The sequence below is a fragment of the Chlorocebus sabaeus genome, chromosome 1, assembly GCF_047675955.1.
Source record: "Chlorocebus sabaeus isolate Y175 chromosome 1, mChlSab1.0.hap1, whole genome shotgun sequence".
Classification (NCBI taxonomy): domain Eukaryota; kingdom Metazoa; phylum Chordata; class Mammalia; order Primates; family Cercopithecidae; genus Chlorocebus; species Chlorocebus sabaeus.
In genome coordinates, this window is record NC_132904.1 from 102,086,233 (window position 1) to 102,107,027 (window position 20,795).

Consider the following 20,795-nt stretch of genomic DNA (forward strand, 5'->3'; position numbering starts at 1 on the left):
AGTGATGAGTTTGGTGGATTTTGAAATTTTAATTTAACTTGAATTTTATGTGTCATACTCTATTATCCTTTTACAAGAGAAAACAGAATGCTATTATTTACAGCCTTGTTTTTTAACACAGACAAATTAAAAAAGGAAAAATGCTTCAAATCTCACTTGACTTGCAAGACTAAAACTTCACAAACTAAAACAACAAACGTATGATTTGTAAAATACAGTTACGGGTAGGTTTTTTTTTTTTTTCATAACAATCTGTGGTGAAATGTAATGGTAAATCAGACACTTTTTTTTAAAGATGTGATTTTAAAAATAAAATGCAAAACTTAGGAAATAGAAAAGCACTCAAGTTTTAGCAGGGATTTTAAAATATCATCTATAAACTACAAATTCAGGTAATCAGTGATATCAAATAAAAAATCTTGAAGGAGTTGAGGTAATGCATATTTCAAAAAGCCGTTACCAGACTTTCTGCAAGTCCCTTGCAAGAATTCAACTTTAAGCATTGTATTCTCAAATATTATATCAGGCAAACCTAGGCAATTGCTATATTCTTTTAAAAAATTTAATGGCAGACGTCACCCTAAGTTCCCTAACTTTTAAGGAGAACCTATCCTTCTAATGATTCTCTCACACAGTTTTTTTGGAACAGGAGATTATATTTAGTAACTAGATCAGGAAATCTCAAACCATGCAGAGGAAATCAGAAACTGTTCACTTACGGCTACCACAGTGACTGCTTCTGAGTGTGGCACAAGCTCAGTCCAAGGCAGCCAGATGAAAGGAGAATCTTAAAGGTGACTCTGGAGAGGAAGTGAGACTGTAATCCCAAAACTTTCTAGGATAATTCATTTTCACTTCTACGCAGTCAAAACAACTATTGACATCATCAATGAAGTGCTTAAGTCTACCTGGAGGTGGCGTGGAGCAGAGTGAGCATTCCAGAGTCCCAGACAAGAGGAGATGTGCACGAAAAACACTATCTTCCTGTCAGACACCTGTGTCCACCACCCCAAGCACTGCCCTTCTGGTCCTTCATCAGCCTTTAGCTGTGTCCCTCCTTCTGCTGCCATGGACCACAGCACAGAAAGAAAGGGTCCTCCGGAATGGGTGACTGGGTAGAAAGCAATCGGGGCACTTTTCCTACTTTATACTTCACACAGTTCTGATTCCTATTTCTGCTTCACGCCTTTCAAACAGAATGTTAGAGGCCTCTTTCAATTTTCATTTCTCAGTCTTTCCCCCATCCCGTTCAGGACCCTAAACTTTGTCAGTTATTTAAATTAACCTTTTACCCCCTCCTCCCCTTCCCAGGATGTTTCAACTTCTCTGGCTCTCTTCCTCATCTTTACCTCCTCCAATTCTTTTCTCTTGGTCCTGGCCTCTTAAACCCGCCCGGGGCTGCCCTTTGCTTGTCTTTTCTCCTCCCATCCCTCGCTGAACCCTTTCACCTCATCCATTCCCTTGTCAGGCTCTCCAGATTCCCGGGCTGTTTGCTGGTGAGAAATCTTTGCTGCAGCGAGGACCGGAGTCCCCCGCGCGCAGCCCAGTGGCAGAAGAGGGCTAGGCTGAGAGGGAAGCCAGGACTATAGGAGAGGGAGGCAGCCCGTCCTCCTCGCGAACCTGCAAGGATGCGGCAGGGGCCCGGGGGCATGGGGAGGTACTAATCCCCCGGAGCCCCCGATTGGGGCTTGCAGACCTGGCCCGTGGACCAATTTTCTGCCTAGCGCAGCCGGGAAGCAGAGGTGCCAGGAAAACCAAGAGAGGGGCGCTGGGGGTGCCGATCCCCAGAGTCGGTCCCTCTGCTAACAGAGGAAGAAAAGAGGAGGGAGTCAGCGAGTGGTGAGAAGGGAAAACCTGTCTCCTGACTGGCTCCGGAGTGTCGGGGAGACTGGGGCGCTCCGGTGAGCACCCAGGGGGTGAAGCCAGCCGAGTGGTGGGCGAGGGGCGTGCGGAGGGAGTGCGCGCTCGGGGAGGGGACGCCAGGAGGGCAGCGTTGCTCCGGGCTGGTGCAGGCTTGGGGGGATGTCGGCTGGTGCGAGCTGGGGACCGCGTGCGGCGGCCGCGGCGCCAGTGTTTGTGTGTATGTGAGAAAGCAAGGGGCGAGCGCGAGTGCGAGTGAGGCAAAGATAGAGCGCATGTCTCATCCCTGCGAGCAGCCACTAGACGCTCCACCACCATCTTTTGCATGTGCAACATTTGCAGCCGGACAGAAAACCTCTCCCAGGGCTATGGAGACTGCGGGAAAAATCTGGCGGCTCGCGATGGATTGCTAAGGGGAAATAGTCATAATCTTAAACCACCGAAACCTCTTTCCTTTTTTTCTTTCTTTTTTTTTTTTTTTTTTTTTTTGGTTGATTTTAATTTTAGCGCCATCGTCTTCAATGCTTCTCTGAACAGCCTTTAGGAAGAGTGCGAGAGAAAGAGAGAGAGAGCGCTCGCCAGGGAGAGGAGAAAAGAAGATGAGGATTATTTGCAGACAGATTGTCTTGTTATTTTCTGGATTTTGGGGACTCGCCATGGGAGCCTTTCCGAGCAGCGTGCAAATAGGTAAGGTGTGTTCTGATGGGGTGTGCATGCGGCTAGTTGTAGCAGATATCCGAAAGTGAGTTAAATGAGTTGCTGATAAGCAATTCAGGGAAACCTTCAGCAGTTTCCTTCCCCTCTGTTTCCCTCTTCTTCCTTCCTCTCCTTTACAAAAAGACTTCCTTTTTAGTGCGGGTTCCTTTGGAATACACCCAGGACAGCCCACCCTTCCGTTCTCAACCCATAACCCTATTTCCACCTTTGGCTATAGTCGCTTAAGTAGGATTGAAATAAGTTGGGGGAAAGCTTTCGGGGAATTTGGTTGTATTTTGTATGATATTTATTTTCATCTCTTTCTCTAAAGCATAAAGTGATGTCGAGTTTGTTTAAAAAAGAAAAAAAAATCCACTTCTTCCCATTCTGGACGCCGCAGCTTTCTTGCTATTACAGAAAGACACTGTTTGGGGAAAAAGACATTTCCACCCGTACTCCCTGCCTTTTCTTGCTACCGGTTAGCAGATTCCAAAGTTAGATCCCTTTCCAGGAAGCTTCTCCCCTTTTATTTTGTTTTCTTCTTGAAGCTTTTGCCCTTATTTCTCTACCTCGACTCTATTTCCAGGGACACCCTCCATCCTTGGCTTTTCTTGCTATTCTCCTCTACTGTCTTTTAATGGGACGCAGCTATTGAATTTCTTCCAGCTAAGCCCAGCCTCAACACTGCATCATTTCTCGTGGATTGTGCACAAAACGGAGTTAATTAGGCTGAGTCCACGAGCTGCAGGAAAATAAAGTTCATTTCTTCTTTCTGATTTCCCTCTTCCCTGTGTGGCACTATATCCCTTCATTTCCGTATTTTAATGTAAATCTCTTTTCTGCTCATCTGCATGCATCTTAGAGAGAGATGCCTTGAGGTGGCTGATGTAGCAGTGTGCTGGGAATCACGGGGAGGGCAAGGGAGAGAAAGGAACATACACTAAATGGTCTCAGAGGTCATTGTGATCATGACACATTGGGACAAGAAAAAGCTAAGCTGCTCTAAACACTACTAAGCATGCACCTTAGGGACAAAGGGCAGTCTCCCTAGATGTGGCAAGTATAGCTCTTTAATTGTATGTGCTTGTGAATGGCAGTAGATTTGACTGTGCTTGGGGTGGGTATAATGTTTACAAGAGGAAACACTGAATGTGCTTTTCCTGCTGTTTTTAATAGGTGGCCTCTTCATCCGAAACACAGATCAGGAATACACTGCTTTTCGATTAGCAATTTTTCTTCATAACACCAGCCCCAATGCGTCGGAAGCTCCTTTTAATTTGGTACCTCATGTGGACAACATTGAGACAGCCAACAGTTTTGCTGTAACAAATGCCTGTAAGTAAAACATAAGTTATGAAAAATGAGAAGAGAATTAAAACCAAGCAATAGAGTCCTCTTCCTCTTTGTTATTATTTAATTTTTTTTAGAAAGAATTTCAAGATTCCCACAGTTGCCTGGTTTCAGGACAAATCAGAGTTAAAAACAAGACTTCATCTCAGGGATATTTAGCTGGTTTCTTTTGTTTTCTTTAATTTACTTCTTTTCTTTAATTTCTTTAATTTATTTTTCTTTTCTTTCTTCTCTTCCCTCTCTTTGCTTCTTCCTGACTTTCTCTTTTATTCATTAGCTGTCTGGATCATCCAAGTTAAATTCTCCTTTAACATTTAAGTGTTATTCCTATCATCTGAATGTCAATTTAGTGAAAATTGTGCTCAAGCTAGTTTTTTATTCTGTTGCTTTGGTTTTTCTTATTTGCTTTTCACTTGAGTAAGCATAGGTCTTGCATTTAAAGAAGACACATGCTCTTTTACATTGATGAAGGCCATGGAAGGCTTGCTAGTAGTGAGAAAAAGAGGGGAGTAGTGGTGTGGAGGATATATATTTGAGTCGGTTGGTTGACGCTGCAGATGATCTGGTGATGTCACTTGAGGCTGCCCTGCCCTTATATTCTGGGTTGTAAATGCCTCTTACTATCACGTAATGCATATATCCTGTGGATATAACTCCATGAATCCTTACCTCGATGCCAAATCACATTAGGCTCCCATCCACCTGAATTCACCAACCAACCCAGCTTTATCTACTATCCCACACAATGAAACTAAACGGGTGAGCTCACCTAATGCCATAAGAAAGCAGTTGTACAATTCCTTCTACTCTCACCAGGATAATGTATAATTTAACGTAAAAAAAAAATACAATCAACTCTGCATATTAGTTTAAAACACATTGAAACATGATCAGTCAATAGCAGTTGTATTGCCTTTTCCTTCTGGAAGGAAGTGCATGTTTCAAATACCTCCTCACATTTATATGCTAATTTATCAATGTTCTCAATTAATAAATTCAGGTAATGACTATAGATTTTTTAAGAAGCAGGAATAGTTTCTACATAAAATTTTGCATGTTTTCACGGTTAATAAAATGTTCAAGCTGAATTGTAAAGCCTTTTTATCGTATGAAGCTGGGTACATTTTTATTTAAAATTCTTTCAGTACAAGAAAGTGTAGTGAACAAAGAAACTAGTGAAATTGAAAACAATGTTTTTAAATTTGTCGGGAGGACATATGTTTCATCAACTTAAATTATTTAATTTGTGTGTGTCGGCTGTTAATTCATCTAGCAGATAACATGATTAATTTTTCTTAATTTTTGGTGTCTCTTTAACTGTTAATTCTTTTTGGAACTTAGTTGCATGAGGAGCTTGAAGCATGTGTCACTTTTGCAAAGTGTAGAATTATACTGTTTTTCAGGAAGCCTATAGATTCTATGAGTTGCTATTTAATTTTTAAAAATCTCTTGACATATTTGCTGATAAAATCAATATTGCATTAAAGCAAAAGGGAGTTATTTTTAATCAGAAGTACACATAAATTAGAACAAGGTTTGCGGGTAGTCCTTTTGGTAAAATTCCTCCGTTATTAGTTTTATGTTCTGAGTTTTAAAAGGGATGTCAGCATTCTGAGTAGTTCTAAGGAAAGCATTCTTGTTAATACCTAAATATTATTTGTTTATTTAAGTATTTGTTTCATGTCTCTCCTAAGATTCTGTCAGTACAAATCGTACTACCTTTAAAAGTAATCTATGATCCAAATACATGTGAAAGTACTTTATCAATAGTAATTATTTTAAAATATTATTATTATTAACTTTTCAGAGATTTCCTTACAAGTGGCAGATATATCTGTTTTATTTTGATTCATTTTTACAAATTAAGATCTTAAATATTCTAAAGTTTGTATTGTGACTTCCATTGTAAACTATATGAGGCTAATCCTCTTTTCCTCCTTTTTGTTTGTTAACCTCATTTGGGATAATTGTAACTAGTATTACTTTATTTATGTAATAAAAATATATGAGAAATCAAGTGTTACTGGTAAAGGACTTGTAAACATGGTAAGTATTAGCAAGTTGCATACAGAATTAAAAAGTAGAAAAAATATGAAACATAGAGTATGCTGTTCAATAAGGATTGAGAAAATTGACAAGAGTAAACTTTAAGTCTGTTTATTTGGAATCCAAGTAAAATGCAGTCTTAGTGATCTAATATTTGTTACAATCACATACAATTGATTTTGCGTATGTTTAAAATTTTTTTTGAGAAAACAAATTGTAAATAAGGAGAAAACATTTGCCAGCAGAGAAAAGGAAAGTTAATTTGACAAATGAGTATGCTGAACATCCTTAAGGCAAATCTAAGCAGAATTTGGGGAAAAAATCAACAGTCAGAGTGTGGGTCAGGTGATTGGTGTTTGTTGAATGGACTGACCAAGACCGTACAGACTCGTGATTTTCCAATCTAATTAAAGGTAAAACGTAAGCAGTAAACATAAGGCAGCCTCATTTATCAAGCTCTTTGCCTTTGAGTACAAAAGGGTAAAAATAGGTCTTGAAATTTAATATTCTAGAGAATTTACATGAAACTTACTCCTCACCATGAGATGGACTGGATTTTTAAATTTGTAATGTTAGATTAAATATAAAGACATAATATGTGGCTGGTTAAGTTTATTTTAGTCATGATTTTTCTACAGTGGTTCCTTGTGAAACTGCAGGATCTGGTCTTTCTGTGAATAAGGGCCATTAAACAGTATATGTGTAATTATTTTGTGGAATGTATACTCAAAAAAAAAAGACAAAGAATAAAGCATGTTAGTTATCTAGGGGACAACTTATTTAATGCTCGTTCATCTGCCTCAAAACTAAATTAGTGCTCTAAGAATACTATGGTAAGATAAACTATTCTATGTATAGAGTTTCCATACTCATAAGTCTAAACCTGATTAATTGAAACTTAAAATTTTGGGTATAAATCCCACATTCCTGAGGAGGGAACAATTTTGGCTTACAGTTTATTTCAATTATTCTATTGTTGGAAAGTCACACTTCGATGAATATTAAACTAAAATTATGTGAAATACAGATAATACAAAATTATGACCTATTATAATAACAAAAAAAAGTGAGTGTAATAGCCCTTGTAGTCAAATTTCAAGATGTAATTACAAGTATACATTTTTGTTGCGACGTATCCGAAATATGAAGTATGACACAATGGACATTTAAAAAATAAATTTAATATAGGCAACCTTCTTTAATTAAAATGTCATACTGTTGCATCACAGGTAAATAACAAAATAGTTACCTTTGCAAACAAAAATGCTAGTTTAATTGGATATGTGCAACACAAAACAATTTGAAATAACTCAAAAGCTGACTGCTTTCTCATATTTTTCAATAGTTAATGGATAGAAATATTTTGGTTTGGGGGATGATATATGTTCAGTTTGACCGGAAGTAATAATGAAAATGCTAAATTAGTCCATCTCCAAATTTTGCAAAAGATAAATATATTTTAGTCATTTTGATTATTAGTTTAATTCAGCTACATTGGAAATCCTGTAAAAGAATCAGCCCTTTAAAAATGCAGTCCCTGTCCAATATAATCCAGAAATATTCAGATTCTGAAATGAGTCATTTAAATCTCAGATGGCAATAGGAAGTACCAATAGAATGGATCAAGTACACATGTATTATCACCTTGATGAAATAATAATAGAATTTTATAGACTATTTTCAACTTTTTAAATTTTGATAGAAAGGACTAATTGATTAACATTTTTCTTGTTTTAAAGAGTGATATTTTTTACCTTGTTCTCTTTTTCTAGCTAGAATCATTTTATTCAGTTGTTTAATAGATAATGGATTGAAAAGGTAAAAATCACAAATAGAATCAATATTATGCTCTAGTAATGATGAAAAAGCTGTTCTTTTTTAAGTTAAATATGAATTCTGTGTGGACGATTTATTTGTGGACTCTTAAGTATCCAAAATGAGCAGTACTTTACAAAGTACTTGTAAAAGCATATGTAAAATAAAGCTGTTTAGTTAATTTAAATACATTGAAAATGTGACACTAAACTTAGTAGGCTCTGCAGGATTTTCCACATATAAAGTAGGTACTTAAAAAAAACTCACTGAATTTAAGTGTACTAAATAACATAATATTTTTTGTTTAATTCAACTATGTTTAAATATTTATGCACGTTTTCTCTTCCAGGATCATGAAGTCCTAAAAGGGCATTCTAAGAGTTTACATTGGACTAATATAATAATCTTAAACATGCTAAAGATAAAATTCAGATGACTTGACCTGCAAAGTTCTTAGTAAAGAAATACTAGAATTAAATAGTATTTGTCCTTTGCCTATATTTGCGAAAATGAGTGAGGTGACTCAACTGTGATTCTCATTGGCTTTTCTTGTTTTGAATTGGTAGCAAGCTTGTAAGTTGATTTTAAATAATTCTTTAGTTTTATATGTTTTCTCTCTTACTTTAAATTTTCATCCTGAGATTGATAAAGATATGAGTCATATTCTTACAGTTTTTGTGTTTCTTAAGTGATAAGATGATGCATAATTTGTATATATTTGATGTATTTTAGCGTTGTCATAGGATGAAGTTTCCATAAAGCTGTCAAAAAAATTCCTAATTTTTTTTCAATCTGGAAAGTGTTATTTCTCAAGGAGGAAATATTTTACTTCCTGACATTGGGAAATATATATATATATATATATGGATAAAATCTATGTATAAGATTTTATATGTATAAAATCCTATTAGTGTTATTATTGTTCTGGATTTTAAAATGAAGGATAAATAACAATACACCTTACACTTTATGACAACCCATAGATTTTTTTAAAACTATAGATGTGTGTGTATATATATATATTTACGTATTTATATATATATATGATTTTATTTGACCTCAAGCTAATCTTACAGTGAGACAGTCTAAAAAGAAAGTAATTATGTTCTAGTTAAGACAGCTTTGGTACAAATTAGTTACTTTACTTTCCAAAGACTCTCTGGTAATAGACTACAAAGCCAGAGCTTGAACCAATTCTTATACCTACTATCCTAGTACTTTTGCCAGAAGGCCATAAGGGTGTAGAAAAGATAACATCTATATTGAGCCTGCCTGAATTAAGAAAGAAAAAGGAATTGCCATTTATCTTTTCTCTAATTTAATTGCAACATTTTGAAGAAAACAGGGCAAAACAGTTCTGGGCAACTTATTCATGAATCACATGACAGTGAATGACAGAGCAAAGGCTGAAGTCATATTATGTAATGAAACCATCCATTCATTCATTAGATGAGATAATGAATTATCCGTTTACTCATTAAACATATTTATCAAGAGCAACTTTATTCAAGACATTATGCTAGCAGCTGGCAGCACAAAAACTTATAAGAGTAGTTGCTGACCTTAAGGAGCTGATAGTCCAGTGGGAAAGACAGACAAGTCAGTGATTACAGTAAAGATTACAGTGCAATATGGTAAAGTGCTGTGACAGAGAAATATTGCTAGGAGAGGGATGGACAGGGAAATGGGAAGGATAATTACACCAAACTTGGCATGGCATCCTAAGGATGATATTGCACGATCTGGTGTTAAGATCTAGTTGAGTCATTTGAAAAAGAACAAGGAAGGAGAGCATGCCTCGTCAAAGGAGTGGTGAATGAGGAGACACCAAGTTGTGGGAGAGCCAAGCGTCTTTGAGCCATTGAACATTGATTAGTATGGCGGTAGTATTGAATGTGAGGAGAGGAGGTGTGCTAAGGGGTGGGACTGTTGATCTCAGAGGTTATGTAGCTGTGGTCAGGACACTCTTCTGAATACAAAGAGGGACCCATAAATGATTGGAACACAATTAATGACATTTATAAAGAACAGGCTAGGTTGAAGGGGGAGAATGAATTGGAAGAGGACAAAATGGGACAAAAAAGACCAGTTGACCGAGTCTTAAAGTAATACTATTTAGAATAATGGCTGCTAAGATAAAAGTGGAAGCATGGAGGAAAGAGAAAAGCACAGAGATCTAATGCAGAATTTTTGATGGAACTTCATGATTGGTTGGATGTCTGTGTGGGAGGGTTCAGGGGAAGTGTGGTAAAAATAAAAGATGTTTTTCCAGTCTTCTGGCTTGGGCAAATGTTTAAATAGTGAGTAAAGAAGCAATGCACAGAAGGAGCAGATCTGAGTGGGGAGAGTGACTTTACAATGGACTTACTGATTTTGAGGTGTTAAAAATACATCCAAAGGGGGATGTGCAGCAGAGATTTGGACATGTGTGTCTGGAGCTTTTGGGTTCAGTCTAAGCTGAAGACAGATGATCAGTGAGCCTTGGAGACTTGGAAGTGAATGAGATCACCCAAAGAGAGCAGAAGCAGTGCCAAGAGTGCTGAGAATCAAACCCTAGGAAGAACCAATGTTTGAGGGGAAGAGAGAGGAAACAGGTAAAACAAAGAAGGCTGAGGACAAGGGGTCACAGAATTCAAAGGAAAATGAGGCAAGAGTAATTTAATAGAAGCCAAAAGATAGGGAAACTATCAAGTAAACAGTGCTCAACCTTGTTGACAACTGCAGAGTTTAAAGAAAGAATTGCAAAGATAATTGTAATATCTTCAACATAGGTCTTTCCTTTTCTTTTCGGAATGTTCTTCTGTACTTGGCCAGGGGGGGAAAAAAAAAGCAACCCCATAAAGATTCTAATACTACATATGTTTTTGGATATATTGGCCTAGAATGTTCTTTCACTTAGAGATATGGAGAGATAATCTCCTCTGGAGTTTTGAGCCAGATGAGTTTGAATTGGCAGCCTGATAGTGGGCAAGTTACTTAACACTTCTAAGTCTCGATTTCCTAGTCTATTAACACAGATAAATTATGTATATCACATATAAATTTTATGAATATTAGAAAATAATTTGGAAAATGTTCCACATATAGTTAGAAATCAGTTACATCTGTATTTCATTTTCTGTGTCATATGGAAATTGTATATCTGAACCAATTTTAACATTTCAAGTTACTTATATTTTATATTTATATTTTTTAAAGTCATTTTAAATAGATTTTTTGATATTTCATAGAAAATGTTTTGACTTCTCACTGAATTGTTAATTTGAAATCATGTACACAAGTCTAAAGCCATATTCATCGAAATTATTTTTAAGTCTTAAGAGAGGGTAAATTTATCTAAGATCTTTGGGCCCTTCAGAGAGAGGATTGTTTCATTGATAGATTAAAGGAGGTCAATGAATTCTCCTAATTTTATGCAAAATTGTGTGTGCTTGTGCACAGTGTGTGTGTGTTTACAGAGACACAATCAAACTTTTGAACAGCTTCTCAATGAGTTCCAGTCACAAAAAAGGCCCAGTACTTCAGCCCTAAAGGAGCCACACATAAATTAGATGAACAAAAGGCTCTTCATTCCCCATCTTCATCATTTTAGAAGCAGAATAGATTTTAGCCTTGAAACCAACCAGGAATTTTTTTTTAATGAAATCCATCTCTACTACCTTCTTCCTTAACATAGAAAATAATCAGTGTGTCTTAGCTGGAAAACCCCTTGGCTTGGTCCTCTGCCTCTCACATTGTCATCTTATAATTTTTATTCATTCTCTTACTACCCAAAGTGTTACATATTCTACATCAGCTCTTTCTATTTTTATCACCATTTACTTTTCCCTACCATCGCCACTCCTGGAACACTGTGTCCTTGAAGGTCATCAGTGACTTACAAATTAGTAAATCCAATTGTTATTTCTTATGCCTCGTTGTTTCAGAATAGTTTGCAGGATTTGACATTGCTGACAACTCCTTGTTCTTTGAAACTCATTCCTCCTCTTGTAATAATAATAACTACTATAATGAGTACTGTGTACCAGCTTTTGTGATCTCAGTTTTTACAAAACTCAAAAGTAGGCATTTTATTACTCTCATTTTATAGATGAAGAACCTGAAGATTTGCATAGCTTAGAAAATTTGTCTAAGACGACAAAGTATCCAGGGCATCTGAATTTAAAGTCAGTTTTCTTAGCCAATAGAGGATTTGCCTGCCATTCATACCACGGCATCTTGATCAGTATAGTATTGACAAAATGCCCAACATTCAGTGTGACTGTCGCCGGTTAACTCTTAATTCTGATATCAAGATGTTTTTCTTAAAGTTACCTCTGTCACAACTTTTACTTACCCCAACAAATATGGACATATTGATTTTTCTATGTGGTTTGTAACGCAGCACAAAAATTTCAGAATCCTAAATGGTAACACCCCCATTACTTTATATTGCCAAATTCATGTCATAAACACAACCAACTGTGAAAACGACTAAATGACTCTTTTGACTGTTATGTAAACAGTGTTGGATGCTTCATTAGTTGGCCAGCCTACATATTTTTATAGCAAAATTATTTGATTTCAGGATAACTGCAGATATTCAAAACTATTTTTCAGAATGCTTCACTTAAATATTTACTGAGCTATCAAGTATTTTGTTTCTATTTTTTTGGGGGGTCATATTTTTGGATTTCAAATAAATATGGTGATGAGTGTCCTAAAGAACACCATGCTACCTCCAAATTGCTCCGTTTTAGAGCATCATCAGGTGCCTCTGACTTAAGAAAACTATTGATATTGTCAATAAAAAATTTAATGCTATGTTAGAAATCAAAGATAGCAAATATTTGAGATATATTCCTTCTTTCAATAAGCCACTCTGTTTTTCCAGAAATAGCAAAAATTATACTATAAGCTGTAATCACTATTTGCTTATTTTTGTTGCTGATATGTTTATTCCAAAATGAGCAGACCTTAAATATATTATGCCCTGTGATTTTCCCATTTTTTATATTTTTATCTTAAAACTCACACATACTTGTAAAAATTTCAAATACTTTAGAAATCCTAAAAAGTTAGAATATTCCTTAATCTCAGCACTTGGAGCTAATCAGACTAAACAGTTTGCTACAGATCTTTCCAGACTTTTTTTTTTCTGTATAGACCTGGAGAAACAGACAGTACTCTAAACATAAGCTTCTAGTATATATCTAGAAATAAAAGTATTTAATAGATAATATTTTATAGCTATATCTTATTAATGGTTTATTTCTGTTAATCATAAAAGGTATTTTTTGATATTTAAAAACTGCTTCATTTTCTTGTACTGCTGCATAACATGCCATGGTATGAATTCTCTATTATTAATGTACTCAATCCCCTCAGGATCAACATTTAGGTCTTTGATATTACATTCAGGTCTTTGATATTACAAACTAAACAACAGTAAAACTTCCTGTACCTGAGTGACTATTCCTGCAAGATCAATTCCTGGAGGTGAAATTGCTATATCAAATAATTTAGATTTATGCTTTTAATAAATATTCTTTTCAAAATTTATTTAAATTTACAACAACCAGTATATGAGAATAATTTTTTTCTATTACTTGCCAACAGTAATGATTATCAGTTTTTTGAATCTTTGCTTGTCCTGATGGGTGAGGATGATTTCTCATTGCTGCTTTAATTTACACATTTTTGGTTAATTAGGAGGCTTAGACAATTTTCTCTTATTTATCAGATCTGTGTCCTTCTTTCTCTGTTCTTTTCCTTTGCAAATGTTTCCTTTTTCAGTTGTGAGAGTGTTTTACATACTATAGAAATTAACCCTTTGTCATATATGTTGCAAATTATTTTTCCACTTTCCCTTTGGCTTCCAGATTGATTTATGATGTCTTTTGCCACACAAACATTTAAATTTTTTATTTAGCCAAATTTGTGACTCATTTTCTTTATGGCTTCAGGATGTTGTGTTAGCATAAAAAAGGCATTCCTAGCCTTACAACTATAAAAATGTTATTCTGCTTTTTTAAACATATTTATAATTTTTAATTTTATATTTGTAATACTAACTCTTCTGAAATTTATTTTCTTATGTTAGAAACTGATCATTGTGAGGTTTTTTGGTGCTATTTATTTGCATAAGCTGCTCTTTTAAAAGTACTTTCAACTGCTACATTTGTGCAAAACCGATGCTCTTTTTTGACTGAATTTGAGCTTGGACAGAAATTCTGCTCTTTGTCTTCTGAAGCTGTCCTATTTGTTGTTCTTCACTTATTTACTCCTTTCTGATAGTCTTGCTCCTTCTATTATTTCCTTCTTTTTTCTTTCTTCTGATTGTCACTCACCACCTGATCAAATCCCCTTGCCTCTCCCTCCAAAATACATTACATTTTCACTTTCTCCATCTCTATTTCACCCTCCATGTTCAAATCAATGGTTCTACTTTAATTTTTTTACTTATATGAATTTATGAGGTAGAAATGCAATTTTGTTATATGTATAGATTGTGTAGTGATGAAGTCAGGGCATTTAGAGTATACATCACCTGAATAATGTGCATTGTACTCATTAAGTAATTTATCACCATCCACCCTTCTCCAACGCCCCCCATTATTCAGAGTCTACAATGTCTATTAGTCCAAACTCAATTGTCCATGAGTACACATCGCTTAGATTCCACTTATAAATGAGTGCATGTAATATTGGACTTCCTGTGTCTGACTTGTTTCACTTAAGATAATGACCTCTAGTTCCATCTATGTTGCTGAAAACAACACAATTTCATTCTTTTTTATGGTCAAGTAATATTCCATTGTTTTACATATATATATATATATATACCATATTTTCCTTATCCAGTACTCCACTGATGGACACTTAGATTGATTCAATGATGTTGCTGTTGTGAATAGCTCTGTGATAAACATATGAGTGCAGGTATCTTTATAATGATTTATTTTCCTGTGTATAGATACCCAGTAATGGGATTGCTGGATCAAAGGCTAGAACTATTTTTTGTTCTCGAATGAAAAGTTGTTCTCATTTGCATTCCCAATTGGTACTACTTTCATAATTTCATAATTAATCTCCTGCTTCTGCTTTTTACCTTTCTCCATCTACTTAACATATTTGAGCGGGGGGTACCCTTCTGAATTTATAAATCAGAGACTGTTACTTCTGTACCTAAAACCCTCCGATGACTTTTCATTGTTTTAGAATAAAATTCCAATCTTTACCATGGTCCTGCATGAACTGACTCTTGCCTACTTCTTTATCTTGTTCACCATTCTGGGGTCCACTCTGGTATGCCCTTGTACCTGCCATTCCCTTTTATTGGACTCCTCCAATACAGTTATTTGCCTAACTAGAGTTTTCTGAACCTTTAAGACTCAGGTTAAATGTCACCATCTCAGAAAACTTTGCTGGCTAACCTCTGTAGCCTAATTTATCCCACACCAAAACACCAATCACTCTATATCAAATTGCCAATGTAATGATCATCTTTGCTTTTTTTTGTCACAATCTGTAACTATTATTTCCAAATATTTGTTTACCTATTTATCATCTATATTTCTCATTAGAATAAAAACTTTCAGAGCTGTGTCTTACTTTTTAAACACTCTGTCTTCATAACCTCTCACAATGTTTGGTGCAAAATAGGAATCAGTAAATATCTTTGAATAAATGAATGAGAAATTGGTGGTGAGTTTTCTCTTCATTCATCTTTGGGGTATCCTTCAAATAGCTAACACTTTTCCTGTGTTATATTAGCAAAAAGTCAAGTGAAGGATATGAAGACAATGGGATAGTAGATCCAAAATAAATATTACATATTTTGTTTATCTTAAGCATTTTTTCTCATTTGTTTCCGTTAAATTCAATTTAACATATGAGCTGAGTATAAGGAAAATATATCCTAGAAGAAAGAAGTTAGGACTGTTAATGCAAATTGACGTACATTGCGCTGGTCAGATTGCACTTTGATAAATTTAAATCTGATAGAAGATAAATTCTAGGTGCATATAACATTTAGTGTCTGCTGACAAAAGAAATTGAAAATGCTTATACAAACCACTCTCAAAGTAGGAGAAAGCCCTTTTGGGAAGCCCAGGTGAACTAGCAAGCACACTCAGGAGAATCCCATCTGTTCAGACATTGGCTGCTTCCTCAGCACTTCTTGGAACTAGGAAGCTCTTGGAAAGAATGGGTTAGAGTCAGATGTATGACGTTACTCCTTTCAGTTCTTGATCATCTACATTGCACCTTCTATAGTAAATCTCACGAGCAATTTGTTAGTTTTCATAACCCTTTATTCCCTCCTTATTTGAAATTAAGTTATCCTTGGTTAATTACTTAATCTTTAACTACGTATACAGTCTTTCCTAGGCAAGTCTGAAAGGGAATTCATCACTTTTTGTTCCAAAAATTTAACATCAATACAAAGTGATCCCTTTTTTCCTCCCAAAAAAACATGCATGTCTCCTCCTTTCTTAATAGGAAGTTTGTTAAGTCAAAATGTTACTTTATCTTCTCTGACAACTAGGAAGCTCATTTCCAAGTGTACTATTTAGTAATAACATTACTCCTCATTTTCAACATTTTTAGTTGTTTTTACATCTTCGATTTTTCTAAAATCATATTATATATGTATGTGTAAGACATATGTATACAAGTACTACATATAGAATATATATACCTTTAGACTATGCACATTATTTTTGGAAAGTAGCACAGAGATACTGTGATTATAAATTTAAAAATGTCTATGTGATATCCCATTCAACACAGATGTTGGTCAGATTTTGCTTAAATAATCAAATTTCCTTTTTGGTAGTCTCTGTATCTTGTATACGCCTTGGAAGATAGAGAGAGAGGCAGACAGACAGACAGACATATATAGGCAGATAGATAGATAACCTGTCAACACTGTTAGACTGTGAGTTCCGTGACAACGAAGATGATACCATATTAAAAACTCTATCATGACGGCCTATTACAGTGTCTGGAACATTAATGTTCTGTACGCATATGTTTGCAGACTGTTCGTTGGAGGAAGTAGGGGAGAAAGAGAGAGAGACTGTTTCTTGACTGAATATCTATAACAACAAATTCTTAGCCAGAACTGAATAACACAAAACAAATCTGGTAAATCTTCTTATGACTCACACTCATTGCATTTTTAAAAAACAGGTATCACACATCCCTTTAGTGCTTTCTCAAGCTAAATAACATTTCTTTACATAACATAGTTTCTAAAACCTTTAACATCCAAATTCTGGCATTCTGGTTGTCCCCTGGACTTACTGAAATTTTGTTGAAATATAATAACTGAAATTAACTCCCACAATACGCTCCTGTTACGATCAGTATAGAATTAAACTCCACATTCCTGACACTCATGATTATGGCCTAACCTGATCTGTCTAGATGGGAATATTACTTCCAATTATTTAGGCATTATACATATAAAGAGTAGCCCAAGATTATTTGGGTCTTAATTATTCAGTTGCATCACTATATTGGTTCCTGTTAAGTCTATGCTCACACTCTGTTCTTTTTCCACACGAATTGCTACAAATTAACCTCTCCATAGAACATTTTTAAAAATTCACAGTTAGAGATCTTTTTTTATGTTCACTCTTAAAATTTAATTTGTTTGGAAACATCTAGACCATCCTCAATCTTAATTCAACTAGCTATAAACTATTTTAAATTCTGTTGGACTCTTTACTATATGATTATCCATATTGCTGATTAAAATGCAGAACAGGCTGTGATATAGGATAGATGTGGGATGATGCCAGGATATGAATGAATACATTTTAGGTACGTGTGGGCAGTTACATGTGGATTCTTTTAAAAATAATTAATTTGATCAAATTTCTCCATATTGTTCATAACAGTTGCCATTTCACTATACTGGTAAACTTTTTAAACTAAAACAAACATAAGGGCCGTGAAATCTTGGGGAAATATTTCAATGCAACTACATTGGATAAAGGAAAGCACACACACACACACACACACACACACACACACACACACGGCACTCAGATTGAAAAGAAAGGACAGAAGATATATAACAAATAATTCACATTGGAATAAATAAATAAGCCCAGTAAACAAACTGTGAAGTATATTTAACCTTAATAGAGAAAAATAAATTGAGATAACAATTTTACATAATAAATTAGCTAATTTTGGTGGTAAAGATGAAGAGAATGTTAAGTCACTCAAGATAGCTGGGACATTTAAAATTGATACAAAGCCTTTGGAAATCAATTTGTAACAATTTATCAAAAGCCATTAAACTTGGGAATCATTTGACCCCATGAATATAGGAAAACCTCTAGACACGAACATTTCATTACAGCATTACCTAGCAATATTTGGTTGGGGAATGGTTAAATTAATTAAGATCCAGCCAAGCTGCTTAAGGAAATCTGTTGATCGTGAGAGTTCTCCATCTGACTTGTGCCAACAGTTCTAGATTCAGGAATTTTTTATGTAGACACTTTATATGCTTTGTTTTTATTTTTATTATTTTTTATTTTCTTACAGAAGGGCCAGGGTCATGGTAGAAAAATGTTCTAGTCAGATGCAAAAAAAAAGATGCCCTCAAAATGTAATACTGATTTATGGAGCTCATAGAGCTAGTCGAGTAATTTTTTAAAGCACCAGTGATATAGAGGAGCACAGATATTCCACACCAGTCCTGACTGATGTTCAAGTAAAGATAGGGGCATTGTTTGTCTTGTGCAGATATTTGGAAATTCTAGTAAATGAATGATACAGGAAAACACTGCTGTTCATTTTACCCCAATATTTTCTATTTCCTTTTCTTCACCTCTCATAAGGTGTTGGGGAGAAATTCAGAAATTATATGACAATCTGCTTGGTCCTTGAAAGACACATGAGATTCTGCTATACTCTAAAGAGAAAGAAAAATATTTCAGGCAGAGAAAACAGCATTACAGGAAAAAGTGTAAGGTGTATGGATGACATTGGAGAACGATAATGTATCTGGAGAAGAGAGTAGGGGTAGCGGGGATGGCAGGTGGTGGAGTGGAGGGGTTGGGAGAGTGACTGAACAGCACTGGAGAGGCAGGGAGGGGCCTTGTAAACTGCCCTGGAGAATAGGATAAGGATGTTATGCCATATTCTGCCACAGAAGACAACAAGAATTATTTTAAGCAGTCTGTAACATAATTATATTTGTGTTTTAAAAAGACTTCTAACAGCACGGTTCATCATTCATGTATACAGCAAAATGTGGTTCCTTTCCTATAACAAATACACTAAGAAGCCGTTTCCTAGACAAGGAATGCTATTTTGTTACTTCAGTTGCTGTTTGTAAAACGCATTATTGTATGTAATCCTGCTCTCTGTTTTTCAGCAAGAACTGTTAGTTCTAGCCACAAATACTTAGCTTATCATTGCAATCATATATCTTCAGAATTGTAAACCAAGTCGGTCATAATAACCAGGTTGGAAAAGAGCTGGCATTTGGTGGGAGGAAAGTAAACAAAAATTAAGCACCTTTTATAATATGCATAAAGTCAATAAAATCTCCCTACCAATTAATACAGATGCCTATAGAACACTATATAGTCTATTACTGATTAAATATCAAGCATCCTTCACTTTTTTAAAGTTATTCTTGATAAAGGTTAATTATTTAATTTAGCTGGCACAAATAAGAATCTGTACTACAACTGTGACTTGCCACTCAATCCCATATTACAGAGTAATAAAAAATTGTTAAAAAATGAGTTGAACAATTGCAAGATTAAAATAATAATTAGTACAATTGCCATCATATATATGTGCGTATATGTACACACACACACACACACACACACACAGAGCCTGCCAAAGGGAAAAATACAGTGAGATAGTAACATAAATAATTCGCAAGATATGGTTATTCCTTCTCTTCAAAATAATGAATTATGAACTTTCATGTGCATACCTTTGCACACCATTATTTACAAATTTATTTCTTAAAAATAAAAATACGGCCAACACATATAGAGTTCAGAATAACTTTATAAATCACTATATTTGTTATGCATCATGTATCAGACCTTTCATGTACATATATAATATATACATACTGATACGGTTTGACTGTGTCCCCACCCAAATCTCATCTTGAATTGTATTTCCTGTAATCCCCATGAGTCGTTGGAGAGACCCGGGTGGGAAGTAGTTGAATCATGGGGGTATGATAGTGAGTGAGTTCTCACGAGATCTGATGGTTTTGTAAGGGGATTTCTCTCTTTGCTCGGCACTTCTCCTTCCTGCCTTCATTTGAAGAAGGACATGTTTGCTTCCCCTTCCACCATGATTGTAAATTTCCTGTGGTCTCCCCAGCCATGTGAAACTGTGAGTCAATTAAATCTCCTTCCTTTGTGAATTACTCAGTCCCAGGCAGTTCTTTACAGCAGTGTGAGAACAGAATAATGCACATACCTTTAGCATTTTATTCTTTATTTCACAAAATTTGCTAATGATTGTGTGTTATGCAAACAAAGTCACTGTGAAAATAAGCCTCGTTTTATAGAATTGATAAATCACAGATTAGAAAACAAGTTTCAATATTTTTATTGAGAGGACTTTGTTGCTAAAATAGTATTTTATTTTCAACACAGCAACGTCTTAACCTCTTTATCTTTAAAAAACCCCATCATCTCAGCCCAAAATCTCCTTAAGCTGATAAGGAACTTCAGCGAAGTCTCAGGATACAAAATCAGTGTGCAAAAATTACATTGTATCATATTTTAAAGGGCTAGTCTGGGCAAGATGGTCTTCTCCCCAAAAAAATAAAAATAAAAAAAATTAGTCAGCGTGGCTGCCACTGCTACATAGTCCCAGCTACTCAGGAAGCTGAGGCAGCAGGATCCCTTGAGCCCAGGAGTTGAAGGCTGCAGTGAATTATGATTGCACTCCAGGCTGGGTGACAAAGTGAGACACTGTCTCTAAAAAAATAAATTAAAAATAAATAAGTAAACACGTAAATAGGGACATTTTCCATTTCCATT

The 20,795-nt window shown here is 35.3% G+C and overlaps 1 protein-coding gene across 5 annotated transcripts in view; it reads left to right on the forward strand.

Annotated features, from left to right (window-relative positions):
- The first annotated feature begins 762 nt into the window (after nucleotides 1-762).
- GRIA4 (glutamate ionotropic receptor AMPA type subunit 4) overlaps nucleotides 763-20,795 on the forward strand; it is a 375,959-nt gene continuing 355,926 nt past the window's right edge. The window contains exons 1-3 of one of the 5 annotated variants that reach the window (XM_008020706.3): nucleotides 763-1,901; nucleotides 2,368-2,547; nucleotides 3,733-3,891. In XM_008020706.3, the coding sequence (XP_008018897.1) occupies nucleotides 2,460-2,547; nucleotides 3,733-3,891 (247 nt within the window). In that variant the 5' untranslated portion in view covers nucleotides 763-1,901; nucleotides 2,368-2,459. The remainder of the gene's footprint in view (nucleotides 1,902-2,367; nucleotides 2,548-3,732; nucleotides 3,892-20,795) is intronic. The other 4 variants (XM_008020702.3, XM_008020705.3, XM_008020701.3 and 1 more) reach the window with 4 other exon arrangements.